The 25,655-nt window shown below is 43.0% G+C and overlaps 1 protein-coding gene across 1 annotated transcript in view; it reads right to left on the bottom strand.

The window, feature by feature from the left end:
- The window catches only part of LOC122802737 (periodic tryptophan protein 2 homolog), a 723,301-nt gene that overhangs the window by 385,082 nt on the left and 312,564 nt on the right, over positions 1–25,655 (bottom strand). The window contains exons 8-9 of the mRNA XM_044072502.1: positions 15,631–15,774; positions 14,668–14,738 (exon numbers count right to left, since the gene is read on the bottom strand). Of these exons, the coding sequence (XP_043928437.1) occupies positions 14,668–14,738; positions 15,631–15,774 (215 nt within the window). The remainder of the gene's footprint in view (positions 1–14,667; positions 14,739–15,630; positions 15,775–25,655) is intronic.

The following is a 25,655-nucleotide window of genomic DNA, read 5'->3' as shown; positions in this document are numbered from 1 at the left end:
TTTCTTGCCCCAGATGTCAGAAGACCCTAAAAAGAAAGGTCCAAACCCAAAGATCACAACTAAACAAACAGCTAGTCTAACACCAAAAATATGTATAATATATACAATATATACAAAATGCAATATCCAAAAAGCAGTTTAACTCAGATGGATAACCCAACCCACACAACCACCTCAAACAACAGAGGGGTAGGAGGGAGGGTAAATTGGACTGCAGCAATGTGGATCTTCGAACATCTACATTTATGGTAGGTACAAAACTGTACTATGTTCTTCATCTCACATTGCTGCAGTCCTAACACTTGGGTAGAATCCCAAAGCAGAGGTAAGGGAGGATGGCTAAACTATAATGAAGCAGGAGCTGCCAAAATGCCCTGCAACACAGCAGTGGCAAAACCAGCCCTGGATTTAGAGTACAAGGGAAGGTGGTAATGCCTAGAGAAGGTATGCACTGAACTCCAAGTGGCTGCCTCCAAAATATCCTTAGCAGCCACCCCCCTCAAAAAAGCTGTTGAAGTGGCAGTAGCCCTAGTGGAATGAGGTCTAATCCCAGCTGGAATCTCTTTGCCATGATGGGAATAACAGAAAGCAATGCAAAACCCAATCCACTTAGAAATAGTTTGTTTAGACACAGGCTTGCCCTGAGAGCACAAAGCAAAAGAAACTAATAACTGCTGAGATTGTCTGAACCCTTTAGTTCTGTCCAAATAATATCGCAACTGCCTGTGAACATCTAAGGTGTGCAAAATCTTTTCCCCTTTAGTTTGGGGATTTGCATAAAAAGTAGGCAAATGAATAGTTTGGTTTAAAGCCACACTAGAAACCACTTTAGGCATAAAGGAGGGATTGGTACGTAAAGATACCCTATCCTTGTGAAAAATTAAGAAAGGCTCAACTGCCATAAGGGCCTGCAATTCAGAAACCCTTCTTGCAGAGGTAATGGCCAACAAAAAAGCAGTTTTCCATGACAAATATTTCAACTCAGCAGTAGCTGCAGGCTCAAAAGGTTGTAGAGTGAGTTTCTCCAACACAAAATTGAGATCCCAAGCAGGAGTAGGAGCTCTTCGTGGGGTCTTATATTCTTTGCCCCTCTGAGAAATTGCTTGAATAAAGGATGAGAAAACAATGGTGGGTCACAATCGTAGTGAGCTGAAATTGCTGCAGCATGAATCTTAATAGAAGAGAAGGACAAACCTTTGTCCAATAACTCAGTAAGATATTGAAGAGCCACACTTAAATCAGGCTCAGAAACATCCAAATCCTTAGCTGCACTCCAAAATAAAAATCTCTTCCATTTATCTGCGTACACTTTCCTTGTACTAGGCCTTCTAGCTTCCAAAATCACATTCAAAACTTGTTGTGGAAGTTGAGACCCTCTATGGTTTAAAACAGAATATGCCATGCTGTTAGGTGAAGAGAGTGAAGTTTGACATTGAGCAAATGACTGTCCTCCTGGGACAACAGATGTGGAATCAAAGGCAAAGGCCATGGAGGCTTCCGTACTAGACTTCTCAGTAGTGGGTACCAGTGCTGTCGAGGCCAATCTGGAGCTATCAAAATCATCCTTGGCTTGTCCTGTCTGACCTTCAGAAGTACCTTTGGGAGGAGAGGCAGAGGTGGAAAGGCATACACATGAAGATTTTTCCAACTGAAAGAAAGAGCATCCACTTTCCAAGCTGTGTGATGAAACCGCTTTGTGCAAAACTTTGGCAGCTGGTTGTTTAGTGGAGAAGCGAACAGATCTATGTCTGGAGTTCCCCAGGACACTGTCAATTTCTGAAATACATGAAGATCCAGTTTCCACTCGTGGGGATCCATGATTTGTCTGCTTAACACATCTGCTAAGGAGTTCTGTGCTCGGCAGAAACCTTGCCTGAAGACTTAGTTGTAAACTGAGAGCAGTCTCCCACAAAATCATTGCTTGCCTGCATAGAGGATAAGAATGTGTTCCCCTTGCTTGTTGATGTACCACATGACAGTTGTGTTGTCTGTTAGAATCAACACCTGCCCTGGAAGAAGTAAATCCTTGAAAGCTATTAATGCAAACTGGACTGCTAACATCTCCTTCATGTTGATATGTAGATGTTGTAGTCTGGCAGGCCACTTGTCTTGTATCCACTTTCCATTTAGATGAGCTCCCCAAGCTATGTCTGAGGCATCTGTCGTTAAAATCTGACTCGCCTCTGGCCGGGTCACAGAGAGTCCCTTGTTTAGGTGACATTCCTGAGCCCACCACAAAAATTCCTTTTGAATGCAAGGTATTATTTGAATGACAGTGTCCAGATCCTGGCAGTGCTGTGTCCATACATTTTGAGATACCATTGTAGCTTCCTCATATGCAGTTTGGCATTGGGAAGCACCAGAATACAAGATGCCATGAACCCTAAGGCTTGAAGGACTGTCCTTGCAGTCAGCCCGGACTGATGAGATAGTTGATGGAAGTAAAGGAATAGACTCTTTTGTTTGTCCGGGGTTAAAAAGGCCATCTGGGATGCTGTATTCAGTCTCACACCCAGAAAGCACATGTCTTGAGAGGGTACTAGACTGGACTTTATTTCGTTCACAGAATACCCCAGGCATCTTAGCACTGCTATCACATATTCCAAATGATGAAGAAGCTCTACCCTTCCTTGAGCCAGAATCAGGCAGTCGTCCAAATAAGGATAGATCTGTATTCCTTTTAGCCTGAAGAAAGCTATCACTGGAGCCAGAACTTTCGTGAACACTCTGGGCAGTAGATAAGCCAAAGGGCAATGCAGAGAACTGATAGTGAGAAGTCCCAGCTCGAAAACGCAGATACTTCCTGCAACTCAGTCTGATAGGAACATGAAGGTAAGCCTCCTTGAGATCCAAAGTTACCATCCAATGATCTTTGCCCAGCAGAGGTAAAAGCTGCTGCAACGTCAACATTTTGAACTTGGGAATGTCCAGATAAGTGTTGAGGATAGACAAATCCAAAATTGGTCTCCACGTGTTCCCCTTCTTTGGGACTAGGAACAGGCGAGAATAAAATCCTAGGCCCCTTTCTGGCAAAGGAACCGGCTGTATGGCCCCTATTTGGAGTAGCAGTGAAATTTGCTTGTGAGCCTCTATTCTTTGTTGAGGAGGAATGTCTGGCATGCCTTTGAAAGGAGGCAAGGTATGGAAATAAAACCTGTAACCGTGATGTATGATATCCAGTACCCATTTGTCTTGGGTAATCAAACTCCAATTTTCTTTGAAAAGTGCCAACCTTCCTCCCAAAGGTGCTGCCAGGCGAGAAGGTTCTGGCAGCTGAAAAGGTAGGTCATTGGGTCTGTTTACGAAAGGACTGACCCCTGCCCTCACTTGAAGACTGTGCAGGAGAACTCCCTGTTCTGGGCCTGAAAGAGCCCTGACCTCTGCCCCTGCCACGTCTAGATCTACCCCTAGACTGGGAATCATAAGAAGGATACGTCCACCCTTTAGTAGGCCAATTTCTACTAAACTTTGGAGGCTGAACCTGCAAAAAATCTTTAACAGTCTGCATAGACTTAGCCTTATCTTCCATCTTCTTTAAAACTGCCTCAACAGGAGAACCAAACAAGACATCAGATTGCAAAGGGGCGTCCAAAATCCTAGTTTTAACATGGTCGGATAAATTTTGATCCCTCAGCCAGGCATGCCTGCGAAGAACTGACCCAGTGGCAGCCCCCCTAGACGAGGCCTGTACAGCATCAAAACCACATTGCAAGGAATGCTTACCCACCTGCTCAGAAATATGTACTAAATCTTGTAACTCTTTACAGTCAATACCTTCTGCTAGGGCATCAACCTTAGATTTCAACTGAGAAAGGAGATAATTTTGATATTTCAACATGTGAAACTGGCAATTCAAAGCTCTCATGGCTGGAGTGGAAGAAGTATAAACTTTCTTTCCCCATCTATCCAAGGCCCTGGCCTCTATCTGCAGGAACCGGATTTTTGACAACAGAAGCCTTAACACCCTTAGGCCCCTGGCTAACAGTTTCTGGGTCTGCCCTAGGACTCTTAAAAAGATACTTATGAGCTTCAGGCACCCTGTAATACCTATCCAGTTTAACAGGAGCAGGAGGCAAAGAATCAGGATTAAGAGAAGCCTCCGCAAACACATCTTCCACCACATTCAGAACAGGGGGAATAGCTAAAGGCCTATGCTGGGGTAAAAACAAAAATTCCCTAAGCCTTTTCCTGGAATCAGAGAAATCCTGACCTTCCCATTTAAAATGCTCTCTCATGGAGTGAAGGGTCTCTGAAAAAGAAAAATCCTCAGGAGGAGAAGCAGAAGGAGTAGAATCATCCATATCAGAATCAGAATAATGAGAATACTCCTGCAAGTCTTCAGCCGAAGACTCAGACACATCCGAAGCCTGCTCATAATCCCCCAACACAGGTTCCATCCTAGGCCTCTTATCAGGAGGGGGCATAGAGCCCCTAATTAAAGTAATTAAATCCTCTGCCATTTTGAGCATGTGCTTCTTGGGCACAGCACCTGAAGAACTGGGAGTGACACCCACCGAAGCTAAACTAGGCCTGCCTCTAGGAGAAGCCTTGGTAGCAGAAAGAGAGGGCCTAGACCCCTTAGTAAGGGAGGGGAGTACAGTTACTTGAGAAGCCCCTACAGCCTGCCCTGCCTCCTGGGAGGCCACATCCTGTAAAATCAAAGTTTCTCCCTGGGTCTCCAGAGAGGCCTCCGTCGGAACCACCGGTTCCACTGACACCTCTAAAGAACTGGCGTCCGGTTCGGACGACTCCTCTAACCTAGGTTTAACTGCCTTGTCCTTGCGCTTCTTTGAGGAAGGCGGCGTCGGAGCATCCGACGGCATTTTGTAATTGCACCGCTTCCCAAAGACCAACCTTGCACAATCCAACCTCCGCTTTATAGTGCGTTTATTAAACCTAGCACAAAAGCGGCAACCAACAACGTCGTGCTCAGGTCCTAAACAAGGTATACACAAATTATGATAATCTCTATGCGGTATCTGTTTCCCACAAGAAATACAGTTATTCACTTTTTCTGACATCCGGTAAACCACTGAGGCAAGAAAAACCAAAATATTCCCCAACGGGTACTTAACCAACTCTGACTTGGTCTGAAACTCCGATTGAAAAATTTCAGAACGCCAACGGCACTTGCAACACTGCTTCTGCATCGGACCATGCGGCAAAAGACTGAGGATATGGCGTCGGTCATGCGCATTTGTACCCTGGCGTTCTGATGTCAGTCAAATGCGCCCTGACCGACGTCAGCCTTATGCTCTGATATTCGGGCCGAATGAGGGACAGCGGACTACCCAAGTGTTAGGACTGCAGCAATGTGAGATGAAGAACATATCTATATATATATATATATATATATATATATATATATATATATATATATACACACACACACACACACACACACAATCTATATATATATATATATATATATATATATATATATATATATATATATGGGGGAGTTTTTTTTTTTTTTTGTGGGGCACAGTCTGTGGAGAAAGCTAAAGGCAGTTTCATAATCCATACAATCGCTGACCTTTGGGTGGGGTTAGCTCCTCAAAACAAGCTGGAGTCCAGTACTATGGTGGTCTTCGATTTATTCAGTTATCAGATGGGTACAGAGAATGTGCCTTTCTCAAAGGTAGAGTATGAAGAAGCAATGTTGTGTGACTTAACAGGGCAATTAAATGGTCACTAAACTGGATTGTTTTGGAGAGTCTTCTGACTGGCAGCAGCAAGATGAAATATACAGTTTTGACCATTATGTCTTTCACCTTCATAATGATGACAACTGTTAGCTGAGCTTGAAACCCAAGGACAGTTATACAGTCACCATTATGGCTTGTTTCTTTTTTTTTTTGGGGGGGGGGGTGCTTGTTTCCAGAAGTAGCATGGTAAGTACATTATGCAACTTTAGCCAAAAGTGATATACCCTCCAAGAAGAGACAATATCCATTCAGACAGTGTATGCAAAATGAGCTTTAATTGGTATGTTTATATGTAGGACAAAGAAGCTACAGCCATTACTTTAATTTCACAGCATCCCTAATGCAAATGTTTGAATTTGGTTCACAATAAACATGCACATTTACATTTTCTCCAAGGGGCAAACAAATAATAATCTTTTATAACATTTCTTTGCACTAAAAGTGATATGAAAATTTTGAGATGGTATTACTGCCAAAGCCTTGACAACATGCATTACTCTTTAGCAACAGTGGTATTAATGGTCTAAAGTGCTTTATCATTAGTGACAGGGAAGCAGGATGCAGAGTGTAGTTACTGGCAAGGCGTGCATGGACGCTGGTCAAATAGTCTTGTCAAAAAAACATTAAATACCATTAGAAACTACATACATGGACATTCTAACTTAAAAAGTTGGAGATTCACTATATTTCCAATGGTGGCAAATTTAGGTTTGTTAGAGTAAATGAAACAACTTTATATTTGTTAGAAAAAGAAATTCTTTGATTGGTATATTTGTATGAAAGGAGTACATCTTAAAACTGAGAAAATAATATAGCAGAAGGAAGTTAACAGAACAGAATACACATTCAAGGGAACATGAGGCTTTTCAGAATCTGCCTTAAAATAACACTCAAAATGATTTAGAGTATACAAATGAGATAAAAGTACAGTTTTGTACCTACCATAAATGTAGATGTCCAATAGATATGCAACTGCAGTCATAACATATGGGTTGCCCTGCCTCAGGCAGCCCTCGGTCGGCCGGATTCCAAAGTCTGGGTCTGACGTCGGCTGATGTCGCATTTCTTTCCGACGTCAGAGCGGCTGGAGTACATAAGCATCAGCCAACGCCATTTTCTTCAGTGTTTCTTGCCCCAGATGCCAGGTGCCCTCCAAGGAAGGCTGTAATCAAATTGGAAGACAAAAACAGGATTCCAGACAAATAAATGAGCAATAAACAAATACACCATAACAGATATCCCCAGCTAAGAGAAACAGGGATAGGAGTGGACCCTAGTCATAGAGGGGTATGGAGGTAGGGAAAATCCGACTGCAGTTGCATATCTATCGGACATCTACATTTATGGTAGGTACAAAACTGTACTATGTCCTTCAAGAATGCAACTGCAGTCATAACATATGGGTAGAATACCATAGCTTAGCTGGGGGAGGAGGAATGCTCTAGGAAAAAGATGGTGTGGCAATCAAACCCTGCAGGACTGCCGAAGCAAAGCCTGCTCTGGATCTGGAATATAGAGGGAGATTGTAGTGTTTGGAGAATGTATGCACGGAGCTCCATGTAGCAGCTTCTAGAATGTCCTTAGTAGGCACCCCTCTTAAGAATGCTGTAGAGGTGGCTGTAGCTCTGGTGGAATGTGGTCTGACATTGGCTGGAACAGTCTTTCCATGAAAGGAATAACAGAATCTGATGCAATGTCCAATCCATTTTGAAATAGTCTGTTTTGAAATTGCTTTTCCTTGGACTGCAGGGGCGTAAGCTACAAAACGTTGTTCAGACTTCCTACTGGTCTTGGTTCTGTCCAGGTAGTATCGAAGTTGTCTGTGAATGTCCAAGGTATGTAACAGTCTTTCCCCCTTATTCTCAGGATTGGGGAAGAAAGCAGGCAGATGAATAGCTTGATTTAAAGAAACCCTAGATACCACCTTTGGCATAACAGTATGGTTGGTCCTTAATGAAACCCTGTCTCTGTGGAAAATTATGAACGGTGGTATTGCCATTAGGGCCTGTAGATCCAAAACCCTTCTTGCTGAGGTAATTGCCAACAGGAAAGCTGTCTTCCATGAGAGAAATTGCAAGTCAACTGAAGCTGCTGGCTCAAATGGAGGTAGAGTCAGTTTTTCTAGGACAAAATTGAGGTCCCAGGCTGGCACTGGAGCCTTTTCTTGGTGGCTTAATGTTCTTGATTCCCCTGAGGAATTGCATTAACAAAGGATGTGAAAAGACAGGCGGATCAGTGTTATATCTAGCTGAAATAGCTGATGCATGTATCTTTATGGAAGAATATGAGAGTCCATTCTTTAGCATATCTGCCAAATATTCCAGGATGAGTGGGATGTTCAGTAATGATGCATCATGTCCCTTGCTGGTATTCCAAATGCTGAATCTCTTCCATTTTTCTAAGTAAACCTTTCTGGTGGATGGTCTTCGAGCCTCTGTTAGTATCCGCTGAACTTCCTTGGAGAGAGATAGGTTGAGGTTATACATGGGATCTCCCAGGCTGTTAGCTGCAGTGTCTGAAGGTTTGGATGTACTGTTTTGAAGTTGTGTTGAGTCAAAAGTAGAGGCCATTGGGGAAGGGCCCACTTCTTGGTGTGACGTATGCTCCGTAGTAGTGGATACCAGTGTTGTCTTGGCCAGTCCGGAGCTATTAGGATCCCCTTGGGTCTCTGCTTTGATCTTTAGTAATACTGAGGTCATCAGTGGCAGAGGTGGGAATGCATAGATTTTTAGGAAGTTCCAGTTGAATGAGAGAGCATCTATTTTCCAAGCTTGTGGATGGTATGTCCTTGAGCAGAATTTTTGTAGATGATGGTTGAGGTGAGAGGCAAATAGGTCTACTTCTGGCCTGCCCCATGTCGAAGTGAGCTGTGTGAAGATCTTCGGATGTAACCTCCACTCGTGTGGATCTGTGAAATTCCTGCTTAGGCTGTCCGCCAGCACATTGTCTTTGCCTGGAACAAACTGGGATTGTAACTGAATGTTTAGGCTCAGTGATTTTTCCCAAAGATGCATTGTCAGTCTGCAAAGGGGGTAAGAATGGGTGCCCGCTTGCTTGTTTATATACCACATCACAGTGGTGTTGTCTGTCCGTATCAGTAAATGGCCTTGCTGAAGTTGGTGTTGAAAGGCCTCGATGGCATGCATTACTGCCAGCATTTCCTTTTGGTTTATATGCAGATGTGTTTCCTTTGGAGACCATTGTCCTTGTATACACCTGCCTTCCATGTGCACCCCCCATCCAAGGTCTGAGGCGTCTGTGGTCATGGTCTGTGTTATCTGTGGTTTTTTGAATGACATACCTGTGTTTGCCTGGCTTACCAAGGCCCACCATAGGAATTCCTTTTGTAGGCATGGAATGAGCGGTATGGTTGTCTCTAAGTTGTTGCTGTGCTGAGACCATAGGCTTTTTAGGTACCATTGAAGCTTTCTCATGTGTAGTCTTGCTAATGGAACCAGGGGAATGCAGGATGCCATGTAACCCAGGGCCTGTAGGAATCTCCTTGCAGTCATCTGGGTAAGTTTTGCCAAACCTTTGAAATAATGAGTTAACTTCTCTTGCTTGTCTTCTGTTAGGTAAGCCATTTGAGAGGCTGTGTCTAATTTGGCTCCTAAGAAGATTATTTGCTGGGATGGCTGAAGTCTTGACTTTTGGAAGTTGACTGTGTATCCCAGAGCTTGAAGTAATCATATGACATAGTCCAAGTTTTTTGTCAACATCAATTTGTCGTCCGCTTGTATGAGGCAGTCGTCCAGGTACGGGTAAATTTGGATCCCCTGGAGCCTGCAATGAGCAATTACTGAAGCCAGGCATTTTGTGAATACTCTGGGCAGTAGATAAGCCAAATGGCAATGCTGAGAATTGATAATGCTCTGGCCCTGCAAGAAATCTGAGGTAACTTCTGCAGCTGTGTCTGATAGGGGCATGCAGGTATGCCTCCTTGAGGTCCAGAGTAATCAGCCAAGACCCCTTGCCCAGCATGGGAAGGAGTTGCTGTAGAGTCAGCATTTTGAACTTTGGTACTATGAGAAAGGTGTTTAATGCGGACAAATCCAGTATTGGTCTCCATTGAGATTCTTTTCTTGGAACAAGGAACAGTCTTGAGTAAAACCCCTGGCCTTGTTCTTGTTGTGGAACTCTTTCTATTGCTTTCATCCAAGCCAGCAGAGAGATTTGCTTGATAGCCTCTTCCCTCTGGTTTTGTGGTAGGTTTGGCATGCCTTGTTTTCTTGGTAAGGTATGAAAATGGAACCTGTAACCTCGGTCTATAATGTCCAAAATCCATTTGTCCTTTGTCAATCTGTGCCAATTGTCTGCAAACAGAGATAATTTCCCTCCCAAGGGAGCTTCTGTTTGTTCCTTGGTAGGCGTAAGTAGAGGAAAGTCATTGAGATTGTGGCTGTGGGGCAGGTGAAACCCCTGTGTCACTTCTTTGGTTTGCTGGCTGCCATTGTCGTCCCCTGTAAGGACCTCTGTATTGTCCTCTTCCTCGGCCACGTCTGTATTTACCCCTTTGAAATTTTTCAGGATTAGGAAAGGACCAGTTTTTTGAAGGCCAATTCCTACTGAATCTGGGGGGTTGAACCTGGAGGAAATCTTTCACCGTCTGAACTGATTTTGCTTTTTCCTCGATGGACTTTAACACATCCTTAGCATTAGCACCAAAAAGCTTGTTCTTTTCCAAAGGTGCATCCAGAAGTTTTGCCTTTACAAAATCTGGTAGAGGTTGATCTTTTAACCATGCATGTCTACGAATGACTGCCCCTGTCATAGCTGCCCTACATGAAGCTTCCAGTGCATCATATCCACACTGCAGGAAGTGATTGCTTACTTGCTGAGAGTTATGTACAGCTTCCTGCAAAGACTTCCTGTCTAAAGGATCAGGAGAGGCCAATGTTTTCTGTAAATCTTCTAACAGGAAATCCTGATATTGTAACATATGAAAAAGGCAATTCAAAACTCTCATAGATAAAGTAGTGGAGGTGTAGACCTTTTTCCCCCATCTCTCTAATGACCTAGCTTTCCTGTTGGAGGGCAAAGGATTTTTAGAGGTGGAAGCTGAAACACCTTTAGGTCCCTGAGAAATAGTTTCCAAATCAGCAGTATGGGCCCTGAATAAATGGGAATGTGTTTCTGGGACCCTGTAATACCTGTCTGGCTTGGCTGGAGCAGGAGGAAGAGAATCAGGGGTAATACTAGAGTCAAAATATAAATCATCCAAAACATTAAGCACAGGAGGAATAGCTAAGGGCCTGTGCTGGGGCTTTTTAAGGAAAGTTCGAAGGTGCTTTCTGGAATCAGAATATTCCTGGCCTTGCCACTTGAAATGTTCCCTCATGGTATGCAGAACTTCCCCAAAAGAAATATCCTCAGGAGGGGAGGCCGAGGGAATGGAATCCTCTGCATCAGAGTCCTCATAGGTCTGGAAGAGCTCTTCCTGGCCATTGGAGTGGGCAGAGTCCTCAGAATCTTCATCTGAAGAAATAGGGTCAGAGGGTTCAACCCAGGACCTTTTATCAGAAGGAGGCTGGGATCCTCTCTCAGGATGGGCCTGTGAACCTCTAATCATAGAAATTAAGTCAGCAGCCATAGTCATGATTTGTGTCTCTGGAGTAGGCTGAGGTAAGGCTTTAGCAGTAAGATGCTTGGTCTTGCTGGCTGCATTAGCCCTAGTGTAGGCCTTAATAGACATGGCCATAGGAGGCCTGGCAGCTCCACGTGCAGGAGTGACCTTATCTACAGCAATGGTCTCGGGCATTTCCTCGGTTTCGGTATCCGGAGGAAAATCAATAACTGGCGTCGGAGTGATAGCCGGAATTGGAGTTGTCGGTAATGCGGTGTCTTCGGTTCGGAGCAGTGGAATAACCGTCTCAGGGGGAACTGGAGCACTCGCGGTAGGTTTTGGCGTGGAGTCGGTGGTAGATGCGGGCCGAGGATGTCGGTCCCGGTCTTTTCGTTTCTTGGGAGTTTGCAATGTCAGAAGTTCCGACGGCATTGTATAAGCAAATTTTTCGCCGAAAAAATCTTCAGCGAACTCCGCCCGGCGCCTGAGAGTGCGCTTGTTGAAGCGAGCACAGGCTACACAGGCCGAGACGTCGTGGTCTGGGCCAAGGCAAGGAAGACAGTAAGAGTGGAAATCCTTATGAGGTATTTGTTTACCACAAGAAAGACAATTGTTAACTTTTTCAGTAATTTCTGACATCGGCTGAGGCAAGAAAAGGTCCCCAACGGGGTACTTAGCTTTTTTGATGACTTCGGAATCGAAGAATACAGGAGCTGACCGACCGGCACTTGCGAACTGCTTCTGCTTCGGGCACCGCGCGGCAAGAAAGACTGAAGAAAATGGCGTTGGCTGATGCTTATGTACTCCAGCCGCTCTGACGTCGGAGAGAAATGCGACATCAGCCGACGTCGGACCCAGACTTTGGAATCCGGTCGACCGAGGGCTGCCTGAGGCAGGACAACCCATATGTTATGACTGCAGTTGCATTCTTGAAGGACATCAGCCAGTAATAATAAATCTATGTTATGTAATTTACATGAAAAAAGAACAAGATTCATACTCAGTAGACAATTAATGGACACAACTACTTCAAAACACAAAATTAAATTTACTTTAAATGAAAAAGCACAGAGGATTATGATTGGGTCACCAATCATATGCTGTTTATTGTGTATTATACCATGACCCCCCAAAACGTGCACGCTGATTGGCCAGCGTGCACATTGTAAATCGAGTTATACTAATGGAAAAAGGTCCGGTCGCCCGGACTTTTTTCCATTAGTATAACTCTACTTTTAAAACACTGTCTCGCTATGTTAAATGGGTTTAACATGGAGACAACTTAAACAACGGAGATCTCCGTTGCTTATTTTAAAGCTGTCTCATGCTAAACCCATTTAACATAGCGAGAACAAAAAGGAACAGAGAAAGCAAGATCTCCATTGCTTTTTTTACTGTTTCGCTATGTTAAATGGGTTTAACATAGCGAGACAGTTTTAAAATAAGCAACGGACATCTCCGTTGCTTATTTTAAAGCTGTCTCGCTATGTTAAATATATATTTATACATAATTAAATAATAAAATGTGGGGTATTACTAACAATGCACTACTTTGCCTAACTGATTCTCCCTTCCTAATTTCCTAACTAATGTTATATTCCTCCACATATATAAACTCAACCACAAATTTGTCTATATTCAAGTGTTAAAAATCATGTTCTATTTGACACTATGTATATATTTTTGTTTTTACATTTTTATTCTGTAAATGTTTTAACACTCATTTTTTTGTCAATTTTCTTTATAATTTCTATTACTTGTTGTGATAATTTGTATTTAAGCTTAGACTGTAGCTTTTCTCACTGGGCATCCACTGAAAGTGGGCACTGTCCCAGTCAGACCATTCCGTTAAACAAATGTAAAATAAAAAATAAATAAATGTAGATGCAGACTGAGAACCTACAGAAATATGAAGGTGTCAAACCAAGAACTGCAGAAATAAGCAATAAACATCCATGCCTCTGTTCTAATGTAAGTCAGTAGAACAGTTAAGCTTGTTATTGTGTACTTTCAGACCCACATACGTGATGACAGATTTACAGTACAATGCTCAAGTGCACTCAGAGCCATAATACTGAAGAGTAGCTGAAAAATAAAAACTGGAAACATGAGCCACAAAACATCACAGAAAATTATGAAGTTTATATCACATGGGATCATCCATACCAACAGTTAAAACATAGATGTGAGAAAACCAGATACAGTAGTCCATGAAAAGAAGACAAAAGTAGCATCGATCATTGAAATCGCTACACCCAGTGACTAGACTGTTTTAAGTACAGAGAGACACAAAGTCACAAAATACCAGGATTTGCAGGCAAATACGAGGGCAATGTGGAAGAAAGATACCCAGACAGTACCAGTAGTAGTAGAAGCAATGGGTCTTATAAAAAAAGAATTTACAATCTTACTTAGATTACCGATACATGTAACTTCATATGAACTGCAGAAGGAGTCATTACTGGGCACACTGTGTGTGCTGTGAAGAGCACTTCTAGCAAACATCAAAGGTTGAAACAATACTAATTTCATGAACTTTAATCATACTTTGACTTAGTAATGGGGTCCATTCCTGTCATGGTATTAGAAACCCGAAAGACTTGGAGAAATTAAAAAAATAGAAAAGTCATTGTAATCAGAGCAATAGACAACATGACAGCGAATTTAAACTCAGAGCAAGCATTAACAAAAGCCAGGTGCGTATAATAAATTGCTATATTTGTACAGGGCTTTCAAGATGCATTTTCCTGCTTACTGTTGAAGCAAAACACAGTAACCAGAAGTGTTTAGTGGCTACAATGTTCTGTGTTTCACAGTGTAGATATTCAACTTGGTACGATACAACATTCATCACCTACTTCAACTGCAGCACACTTAAGTACATCATTGAAATGTAAAATCTTTCCACTGTATAATAAGAAATGTTGGTCTTATAGACTGCATTCCTATATGCAATATAACAGAGACTGACTAAACTGGTTATAGTGTGACTGCTTTTTCAATGTGTTTTACAAGATATAATATTGTCATAAAATGCTTCCAAGCTACATATATTCTAACCAAAAGAATCCACAAATTTAGGATAGCAAAGTGGGTTTGTGGTTTATGCAGGGATGGAATCTACTCCTTTCTTTTTAAAAATGAATAAATTATGACAGTCTTTTCCTCACCAAAACTGTGGTTATAAGCAGCTGTTGTTTTCTTATCATGAGCTGAAATACCCCCCATCAGCACATTAACACAAATATAGTGCTCCCTTTCAACCTACAGCAAGGCAATTCAACAAAATATTCTAAATGATTACCAGACAACTAAATAAACAAAACAGCATATAAATACTGAATGACTGTACAATCAAAGAAACATCATCAATAAGAGACAGCTGAAATCACATACCCGCACATCCAAAAGCAATCCAGTCTCCGGTACTGTTGATAGAAATGGAAGCTATCCTCTGGTCTGAAATGCTGAGCATAAAAAAAATAAATAAACAAAAATCTACATGTAATTAATGCAGTACATTCAAAGCAGAGAGAAAATAGGCTAGGAAAACATTCTAAAACTCCCCACAACAGTCAGTATACACAGGAAAGAAAAGAAAAAGATCCCAGTTGCAACAGTTTTGACTCAAACTCTTTTAGTGCACTGAATGTCAGAAGGATGACAGGGTGGGAAGGATAAGGACTGAGCAATGTTCTGCTTGCTCTTGTTCTCTCAATGGAGGGGATGGAATTTTTTTTTTGTCTGACTACAAACCACAGAAGAACCTGGGGCCACAGCCCAGGCACAGCAACACAAGGGGGGCAGTGAAGGAGGGCTATTACATTTTGGTGGCAGGTAAGTGCATTGGTCAACAGACCCTTTACAGCCATGACCCTGGCAGTATGCAAATGAGGGTGTGTGTGTGGAAATATGCAAGCATGCATTCATGCATCAGCTGTGCTGACATCACTGTATATCCTACATAGGGACTGGTGAAGGGTACGCCAGAATGATAAAGCCTCTCATGTCATTAGGGTAGCACGATAGCAGAATGCCCTGATGTTCTCTCAGCTGTGGTCACACAAACAAAGGAGGGACACCAAAACATCGAAGTAATAAGAAAAAAATGGCTGTCTCACATTTGCTGATGCACAGCCAAACTTCTCTAACAAAAACTGGGCAAATATCAAGAACTGGAAACAGGATTTTTGGTCAGCTCATTACAGCAAGATGAAGTCAGCCTCAGAGCAGTACTACTAAAAGTGATCACACAAAACTAAGCTGCAATAAAATTCAATACATGCTTCTATTCTAGCTTAATAGTATGGCTTATTTCTGGTTTGTGCAGAAGATGTGTTCATATTCAGTGAAACATACCTCAAAGAGTGGATTAGGTTAAATTCCGGAAGCTCATGGAGATGGAAGATGCCCGAGGCAAAACCTGTGACTAGTAAATGCGTCTTCTTATGGAAAGCTGCAGCTGTCAAGCTGTTGAAGTCCCCCTCTTTGTTGAAAAAATGCCTGTGTAAACAGATGAGTATTAAGAGACTATTTCAAGCTAAAAACTAAAAAACAAAACAAAAAAAGAACACTACTTTTACAAAAAAATTACAAATAAACAACTGGTATATAAGTCGTCATGTCAAAACAAACATAAAGCGCCCAATGCTCCCTCCACAATTTCAACATATTTTAAAAAAAGTATAGTTGTGTAAGAACTCATCATAACAGCAGATATCCTACATATCAATGTTGCAGTATTCCAAACAGATGGGTTTCCGCCACCACATCCAACCGAGGTACCAGAACCTTAACCTTCCCAGAGTCATATGTCTGATGTATGATCTCAGCCTGTGAGCGAAGGGGTACACAGCAGATAAATGAGGATGAAACCTCAGACCATCTCCAAGTCAATAGCCACCTGTAAACATCTGAGAAAACAGCAATCAGCTAGGAGGGGAAGTGCAGGAGAACATAGGAGGCCTGTTCAGTCATAGGGAATGCCAGACAGGGCAGCAAAAAAAAAAAAAAAAAAAAAAAAAAAAAACACAAGTAAAGAGAAAAGAAGTGGGAAAAACGGTGAGAAGAAATACTACAACAGCAAACAGTAAAACGTCTACTGTCCTGGCAAGTTCTTACACAAGTGTACTATGTTCTGATTAAAATCACTACTGCCATATTTCAGAAAGGTGATTCCCAAAGCTTACAAGAGCAAAAGGGTAGCTAGCGGACAGATGTGAAAGTTGTCTAAGAGGCAAAAAAGGAATAACCTGGTGAAGGCAGCCTTCAATTTGGAAAATGCATCTACTCTGTAGTGCTTAGTGAAGGTGTGTACAGAAGACCATCTAACAGCTTGCAATATTATTTTGGAATCTACACCTTTGTAAGTCTTCAGAACAGGCCACTGTTCTAGCAGACAGCCCTTGGGAAAGAGGGTAAGGATTTGCTATGACAGGTGAAGCAAAAAGAAAAGGATTTACAAATTCAGTTAGCAAAAGTCTGCTTGGACACTGGCTGGCCCAGCATAAAGTCAAAGAAGGAAACAAGCAGTTGGTTTGATTTGTGAATAGATTAGTTTTGATTAAGTAGAATTTTAGCAGTCTGTGGACAGCCAAAGAAAGTACAGTTGAGTAAGTAAACTTATCATAATGGTAGATGTAAGAATGATCACTGCTGCAGTAGTCTTAACTATACTGGGAGATTACCCTAACGTATTACATTTGGGAGATAGAAGAAGAGCCCAGGAGCCTCTGAAAAACCATAGTATAGTACCTCACAACAAATACTGTAAGACCAGAAAAACTAGTCCTGAATGGGAGCTGGTTATGTTGCTGTCAACAATTAGAAAACATTTCCTTTTGCTAAGGTATGATTTTCTAGTAGCAGATTTTCTTCCCTCCATTAGTGCCCACTGTACATTCTCAGCAAAGAGGTGCCTAAAACGAATTAAGACCCTATCAACCAGGCAGTAAGCTGAAGCTGATTGGTGTCAGGGTGCATCAATCACACCCATTCTTGTGTGAACAGATCCAGTCTGTGAGGAAGCCTGTGGTAAACGTCCTTGGCCATTTCCATAAGAAGGGAGAACTACAACTTCCTGAGCCAGATTGGAGTCACCACAATGATCTTGGGGGATTCCTTCTAAATCTTCAAAGGTATCCTGAATATTAGTGGAAAGGATGGAAAAGAATACAGGAACATTCCTGTCGAAGGAAAGTAAAAGGCATCTGTCTTCCAGGCCTTCCTACATGGAGTCCTGGAGCAGAATCTTGCCAGCTGATTGTTCAGAGAGGAGGCAAAGAGGTCTACTTGAGGAACTCCCCACAGATTGATCAAATCTTGGAAGACTCCCATCTAATTTACATTCATGAGGGTCTGCTCTCATCTTGTTCAGCTTGTCTGCTGCACAATTTTGATCTGATGGAATGAAGGATGCCTGTAGAGTGAGACTATGCTGTGAAGCTACATCCCAAGCTAACATGGCTAGTCCGCAATGTGGGAACAACCTGGTCCCCCCTTGCATGCTGATGTGCCACATGACTTGGGTATTGTCTGTAACAACTTAAACAGGTCCTTGGGACCAAAGAATATTTGTGAGTTAATCTCCTTGACCAGGGCAAGCATCGATTTTATATTTGTATGTTTGCATCTGTCCTTGGTGGCCACATACCTGACACTTTTACCCCTCCTGAAACTGCTCCCCAAGCAAAGTCTGAGACATCTGTGATGACTGACGGCTTTGGAACAGGGAGGAAGAAGGGAAGACCTACATTTAGAGGTATCTATGGTCTCCACCAAGTGATGTCTCTTTTGACAAAACCCAGCACTGGGATTTGAAAAGACAAAAGGTGTTGAGTGCTAAGACCAAAGAGATGTCTTGCCAGAGGTATCATGAAAATTACAGAAGCCATGAGACCTAAAAATCCTGAGGAATTCCTTCACAGTGACGGAGGCTGAAGTGAAAAGCCCTAGAAATAGAAATAGATATAGATATAGTTCTATTTTTCCCTGGGGAAGAAAAGCTCTTTGAACTGTGGTGTCAAGTTAACATCACAGAAACATGAAGGTGGCGTCAAGAAAGACTTCCAAATCTTCTCTTGGAATTCCAGCTCATGTAAGAGATACCTCACCCATGAGACAGATTCCTCTGACACTTCAAAAAAGACTCTGCAAAGATAAGCAAGTCATATAAATATTAAAAATATGGATACCCTACAGCCTGGAATGGCTACACCTGGAGCTAAACACTTTGTAAACAGTCTTGGTGCAGTGGATAGTCCAAAGGGTAAGGAAAAAAACTGATAATGTGATCCAGACAAACAAGACCTTAAGCACAGCTGTGTAAAATCTTACCATAACAGTAGATGTCCTTTTCTTCACCGCTGCAGTATTCTAAACAGAAAAAAATCTCCCACACAAAGCAGCCCAACACTCAGCCAGTATACCAAAGCCTAATGTTCTTACATCCATCATATGTCCCATTAATGCTCCCAGCACAGAACGTATGGCATAAAAGAGATGTACAGATGCAGCTACTAACTGACATACCCCAGAATAGAACAGTCTCCACAGGACAAAGGAGTCCATGCACATCCAGAAGGAAAACATGCAGAAGAAAAAGGGGAACCCTCAACCAGAAGGGAATCTAAAAACAAGAGAGAAGTGGAGGGAGGGACTGAATACTGCAACAGTGAAGAGAAAAACATCTACTGTAATGGTAAGATTTTACACAACTGTACTATGTCCTTCTATATCACTGCTGCAGTAAAAATGCTCAACAAACAGAATGGGAGGTGGAAGGCTGAGAAGAGTCCTCAACAAAACCATATAAAATGTTCTAGCAAAACCTGCACTGGCCCTAGAAACCATATCCAACTTATAATGTTTAGTAAAGGTATGCACTGAAAACCAAGTAGTAGCTTCAAGGATGGAAGACGTGTCCAACCCCTTGAAGAAGGCACTAGAAGTGGCAACAGCCCTAGTGGAATGAGCTTTAAAAGAAGTAGACACATATTTGCCATGAAAAGTACAACGGAAGCAAATGACCTTGGAGGAGATGGTTTGCTTAGAAACAGACAAACCCAATGTCTTGGGATGAAAGGAAACAATAAGTTGATCAGAGTTATGAATGGCCTAAGTTTTATTCAAATAGCACCCAAGCTGTCTGTGCACATCCAAAGTATGCAGGACACTCTCACTAGCAGACTGAGTAGAAGGGGAAAAGGAAGGGAGTTGTACTGATCGATTCAAGAACTCATTTACTACCTTGGGCATAAAAGAATTATTACTATGAAGGGATACCCTGTCCCTTTGAAAAACCAAAGGATGAAGAATGACCATAAGGGCCTGGAGCTCAGAAACTATCCAAGCAGAAGAGTCAGCAACAAAACAGTCTTCCAGGTACAATGTCACAAAGAAGCAAAATCTGCAGGTTCAGTTTTTCTAAAACAAAATTCAGGTCTAAAGGAGGAGCAAGAGGTTTCCTTGGAGATCTAATATGCAGGACACTTAAATTGTGTGACCACAAAACAAGAAGCCAACAAAAGCTGACAAATGGGTCTTCACAGACAAACAGGCCAGTCCAAATTGGAGCAACTCACACAAATAAGAGAGGACCAGAGGGACTTTCCACTTGAAAGGGTCCTGGTAACGAGCATGGCACCAGACATAACATCTTCTTCCATCTCGACATACAAGATTTTCTGATTGAAGGTTTCCTTGCTTCCTGTAAAACCCTGAGTACAACCTCAGAAAAGAGGTGCCTGGAAGGTATCAAAACCACAGTGTCAGTTAAAGAGTGGACAAGTGAAGATGGATGAATGACCCCTTGTCCTGTCAGGAAATCCAACCGATGAGGTTACTTGTGGTAACTGCCCCTGGCCAGATGCAATAAGAGGGGGAACCAGTGCTGTCTTGGCTAAAAGGGAATCACTAGCAAGATTTTTTTGGGAGTTCAGCTGAATCTTCTGTAGGACTCTTGAAAGTTTAGGAAGAGGAGGGAAAGCATAAAGAAACATCCCCTTCCAAGGAAAAGAAAGGACGTACATAGTTGACAACAGATGGTAAGGCACACTGCAAACAGAAAAGAGAAAGTTACCTGTTCAGATGGGAGGCAAAAAGATATACCTGAAGAATACCCCTCTGATGGGCAATGTCCAGAAACACATCTCAGTGAAGCATCCATTCGTAAGCTGTGTTTTGGACATGCTCAGAGAGTATGCCACGAGATTCTGCTCTGAAGGAATGTATACTGCAAATTAACATGATAACTGAGAGCCACCTCCCAAGCCTAAAGAGCCATCCTGCAGAGTAGGTAAGATCTTGTGCCTCTATGCATACTGACATACCACATCACTGTAGTGTTGACTGTGTACACCTTCAAGGAGCATGGAGGGAACACTGGGTGAAAAGCTTGAAGGGCAGACTCAGAGCTCTGATCTCTTTGATGTTGATATGGTCTGACTTCTAATGGGGGGGGGGGCAGCGATCCTGAACTTTCAGGTGACCAAAAGAAAGTACAGTTGTGTACACTTACCATAAATGTAGATGTTCAGGTGTATTCACTGTTGCAGTCATTACATTTGGGTTATCTGCATGCAGGTAGCCCTCAGTCGGCCTGATTAACAAAGTTTTGGGTCCTGCATCGGTTGCTGTCCCTTCTTCCATGACATCAGGGGTATAAAACATGCAGCCGACGCCATTACATCAGTTTTTCTCGTCCCAGATGTCAGGTGTCCCCCTAATGGGAAGCAATTAAATATAAAAGCACAAAGATATACCTCCAACAATAAAGCAAATACACCAAAAAGGCTTTTAAGCATAGTAAAGGAAAGTAGAGGTATAGCCAAAAGACGTTAGGGGGCTGGAGGGAGGGTAACCAGGACTGCAACAGTGAATACACTCCAACATCTACATTTATGGTAAGTGTACTCAACTGTACTATGTTCTTCGTGTTTCACTGTTGCAGTCATTACATTTGGGTAGATTCCCAAAGCTATGGTTGGGAGGAGTAATTTAGATAGCATTAGGGCCAGCTATAAGGCCCTGCAAGACTGCAGTGGCAAAGCCAGCTCTGGATTTAGAGAAAATTGGCAAATTATAATGCTTGGTGAAAGTATGTACAGAACTCCTGGTAGCAGCTTCTACAATGCCCCTGGTAGGGACGCCTCTGAGAAAGGCTGTAGAGGCAGATGCAGCCCTGGTGGAGTGAGGTCTGATCCCCTGGGGGATAGGTTTTCCATGGTGCAGAAATGAATGCAATGGCCTATCCATTTAGAAATGGTTTGCTTTGAAATAGCCTTCCCCTCTGCCTCTGCAGCAAATGCCATCAGCTGTTGGTCAGATTTCCTTTGAGGTTTAGTCTTGTCCAAGTAAAATCTAAGTTGTCTGTGCACATTTAAGGAGTGCAGTATCCATTCCCCTTTGTTCTGTGGATTAGGAAAGAAGGTTGGCAAATGAATGGACTGATTAAGAGCCACACTGGATACCACCTTGGGCATGAAGGAGGGATTGGTTCTGAGGGACACCCTGTCCGCATGAAAGATGATGAAAGGCTCCACTGCCATAAGGGCCTGTGAGGGCCTGTAATTCAGAAACCCTTCTTGCTGAAGTGATTGGTAAAAGGAAGGCTGTTTTCCAAGAAAGGAATTTTAAATCTGCACTAGCAGCTGGCTCGAAAGGAGGAAGAGTGAGTTTCTCCAATACAAAGTTAAGGTCCCAGGTTGGAGTTGGGGTTCTCCTGGGTGGTCTTACATTTTTGGCCCCTCTGAGGAACTGCTTGAGCAGTGGATAAGAGAAGAGGGGAGGTTCTGAATTATAATTAACTGAAATAGCTAAGGCGTGAATTTTGATGGAGGAAAAAGAAAGAAAGGCCCTTGTGAAGCATCTCAGTTAAGTATTGTAGAATCTGAGGTAAGTTGGGTGCTGCTGTGCTCACCCCTTGAGACTGGTTCCAAGCACAGAATCATTTCCATTTTTCAGCATAAGATTTTCTAGTACTACGCCTCCTTGCCTCTATAATGATATCCATCACTGGTTTACTGAGGGATGGTAAAGGAGAGATTAGGTAATTAGCCAGGCTGTTAGGTTCAGGGTTTGAAGCTGAGGGTGCAGAATCTGGTTCTCCTGCTGAGATAACAGGGTAGGGGTCTGAGGCAGGTGCCATGGGGCCAACAGTGAAACACTGCACTAGAGGGGTTACCAGTGTTGGCGTGGCCAGTCTGGTGCAATCTATATCGCCCTTGGTTTGTCCTGTTTGATCTTTAGTAGTACTTTGGAGAGGAGAGGCAGCGGAGGAAAGGCATAAACTGATAGGTTTTTCCAGTTGAAGGACAGAGCATCCACTTTCCAAGCTTGTTTTGTGGGGAGTCCTTGTGCAAAATTTGTCTAATTGGTAGTTCTGGGGGAAGGCAAACAGGTCTATAGCTGGGCTCCCCCATTTGTTTGTCAGCATGTTGAAAGTCTTTGGTTCCAGTTTCCACTCGTGTGGGTCCATGAGGTTTCTGCTTAGTCTGTCTGCCAGTGTATTTAGTTTTCCTGGCAGGAACTGAGCTTGTAGATGTACTTGGTAGCTCAAGGCTGTGTTCCACAGTGCCATGGCTAGTCTGCAGAGGGGGTAAGAATGGGTACCCCCCTGCTTATATACCACATAAGAGTGGTGTTGTCCATCTTTACCATTAATTGTCCTGGAAGAATGTGGTCCTTGAAGGCTGTCAGGGCATTTGGTACATAACATTTCCATTTGTCCTGAATGCACTTCCCTGCCAGGTGAGCACCCCATGCATAGTCTGATGTGTCTGTTGTTAGTGTTTGGGTGGCAGGGGATAGAGTACATGGCAGTCCCTTGTTTTGGTGACAGGCCTCTGCCCACCAAAGGAACTCTAACTGTTGGCAAGGTATGATAGGAATCACTGCTTCTAGATCCTGAGAGTGTTGACACCATAGGGTTTTTAGATACCACTGTAGTTTCCTCATATGCAGTCTTGCATATGGAATTAAAAGAATGCAAGAGGCCATGAACCCCAAGGCTTGCAGAATTTGCCATGCAGATAGCAGGGTTTTTGTGGCCACTAGTTTGAAGTAGGTTGTCAAGTGAATTTGTTTATCTGGCGTGAGGAAAGCCATCTGGGAAGTTGTATTCAAGCTTGTTCCCAGGAATATAATTTGTTGACAGGGTACCAGGTGTGATTTCTTTTTGTTTATGGTGTACCCCAGGCAAGTCAGCACCCTTTGAACAAAAGCCAGACGATTCAAAAGTATGTCCTGGCTTTCTGCCTGAATTAGACAATCGTCCAGGTATGGGTATATTTGTATATTTCTTTGCCTGCAAAATGCAATGACTAGAGTTCGGCACTTGTGAATACCCTAGGCGCAGCAGATAAGCCAAAGGGCAGTGCAGAGAACTGATAGTGCATGTAGCCTGCTTTGAAGCATAGGTATCGTCTGCAAGATTCCCTGATTGGGATGTGCAGGTATGCTTTCTTTAAATCGAGTGTTGCCAACCAGGCATCTTTGCCTAGCATAGGAAGCAACTGGTGAAGAGTTAGCATCTTGAATTTTGGAATCACCAAAAAGGTGTTTAAAGTAGACAGGTCCAGAATAGGACACCATGAATTGCCTTTTCTGGGTACCAGGAAAAGTCTTGAGTAGAAACCTTGTCCCTTTTCCTGTTCTGGTACAGTCTGAATCGCCTTTATGCTTAAGAGAGAGAGTACTTGCTTTTGAGCCTCCGCCCACTGATTTGGGGGTAGATCTGGCCAACCGTTTGGGGTTGGTAACATGTGGAAGTGAAATCTGCATCCTTGGGAAACTATACTTAAAACCCATTTGTCCTGGGTAATGAGTTAACAGTTTTTTGCATGTAGAGCAGTCTTTCCCCCCAAAGGTGCAGTCAGATGAGAAGTGCTTGGAAGCTTTAAAGTTAAGTCACACTGAGACAGTTTACCATAGGGGGGAGTTTTATTACTCCGAGATTTGGAAGTGGGGGCTCCCCACTGCTTAGTCCTGTGCGTACCCTGGGACTGAAGCCTGGGTGTTCTGCTGGTTCTGGGTTTGGACTGAGAAGGCCTGGAAGAGGCAGGAAAGAACCAATTCATAGAGGGCCAATGCCTACTAAATCTTGGAGGTTGTAAGAAATCTTCAACAGTTTGCATAGATTTAGCTTTTTCCTCCATCTTTTTAAGAACTTCTTCTGCCTTGTTGCCAAACAGAAGGTCCTGATTTAAGGGAGCATCCAGTAATTTAGCTTTAACATGGTCTGGCAAAGATTGCTCCTTAAGCCAAGCATGCCTTCTAAGTACAGACCCAGTGACAGCAGCCCTGCAAGATGCCTCTACTGAATCAAAACCACATTGCAAACTGTGTTTCCCAACCTGTTCAGCAGAATGCATTAAATCTTGTAAATCCTTATTTTCAGCACAATCAGGAATCAACATCATTTTCTGTTTAAGCAATCCAATAATATGTTGCTGATACTTTAACATATGAAACTGGCAGTTTAAGGCCCTAATAGCCAAGGTTGCAGAAGTGTATACCTTCTTACCCCATCTATCCAGCGCCCTGGAGTCTCTATCAGAAGGGGTAGGATTTTTGGCAGTAGCAGCTTTAATGCTCTTGGGTCCCTGTGAAATGGTCTCAGGATCCGCAGTAGGATTTTTGAAAAGGAACTTGTGAGAGTCAGGAACCCTGGAATATCTATCAGGTTTTTTGGCAGCAGGAGGTAAAGAGTCAGGGGCCAAGCTAGATTCGGAAAAGGCATCATCAACAATGTCTAGTACAGAAGGGATAGCTAAAGGCCCCGTGCTGGGGCAGGAGTAAGAAATCTCTAAGGCTCTTTTAGAATCAGAGAAATTCTGACTTTCCCAACGAAAATGCTTCCTAAGAGTATGCAAGGTTTCACCAAAAGAGAAATCCTCTGGGGGGAAGCAGAGGGAAAAGAGTCCTCAGTATCAGATTCCTCATAAGTAGATAAGGGTAACTCCTGGACATCAGAGGAAACAGAAATTTCAGAATCCTGGTCAGAAGTATCATAAGCAAACTCAGTCCTAGGTCTCTTAGAGGGGGAAGGTTGGCTTCCCCTGATTAAAATAATAAGGTCTTCAGCCATTCTTAGCATTTGTTTTTTTAGGGATAGAGGCCTGACCATGTGGTCTGGGTGTCGATTTTCTAGACATGGTTCGAGTTTTAGACCTTGAGGAAGAAGAAGATGGCGTCAGTTTAATATGCAAGTCAGTAGGCTTGAATACACCCTCAGAAGCCGGTGCCTGCACAGCGGCTCCAGACCCATCCAAGGTAGAGAAATCAGCAGGTTCCACAGCTGAAGCATCTGGTGTCATACCGGACTCCGAATGGGTCTCAGTAGAGGCCTGCGAATCTGAAGTAGCGGGTATCAGGGGCTGCGAAAG

The sequence above is a fragment of the Protopterus annectens genome, chromosome 5.part0, assembly GCF_019279795.1.
Source record: "Protopterus annectens isolate FY-2018-M chromosome 5.part0, PAN1.0, whole genome shotgun sequence".
Lineage (NCBI taxonomy): Eukaryota > Metazoa > Chordata > Ceratodontiformes > Protopteridae > Protopterus > Protopterus annectens.
Note: the sequence above shows the minus strand (reverse complement) of the source record. Positions and strands in the feature narration are given on the sequence as shown.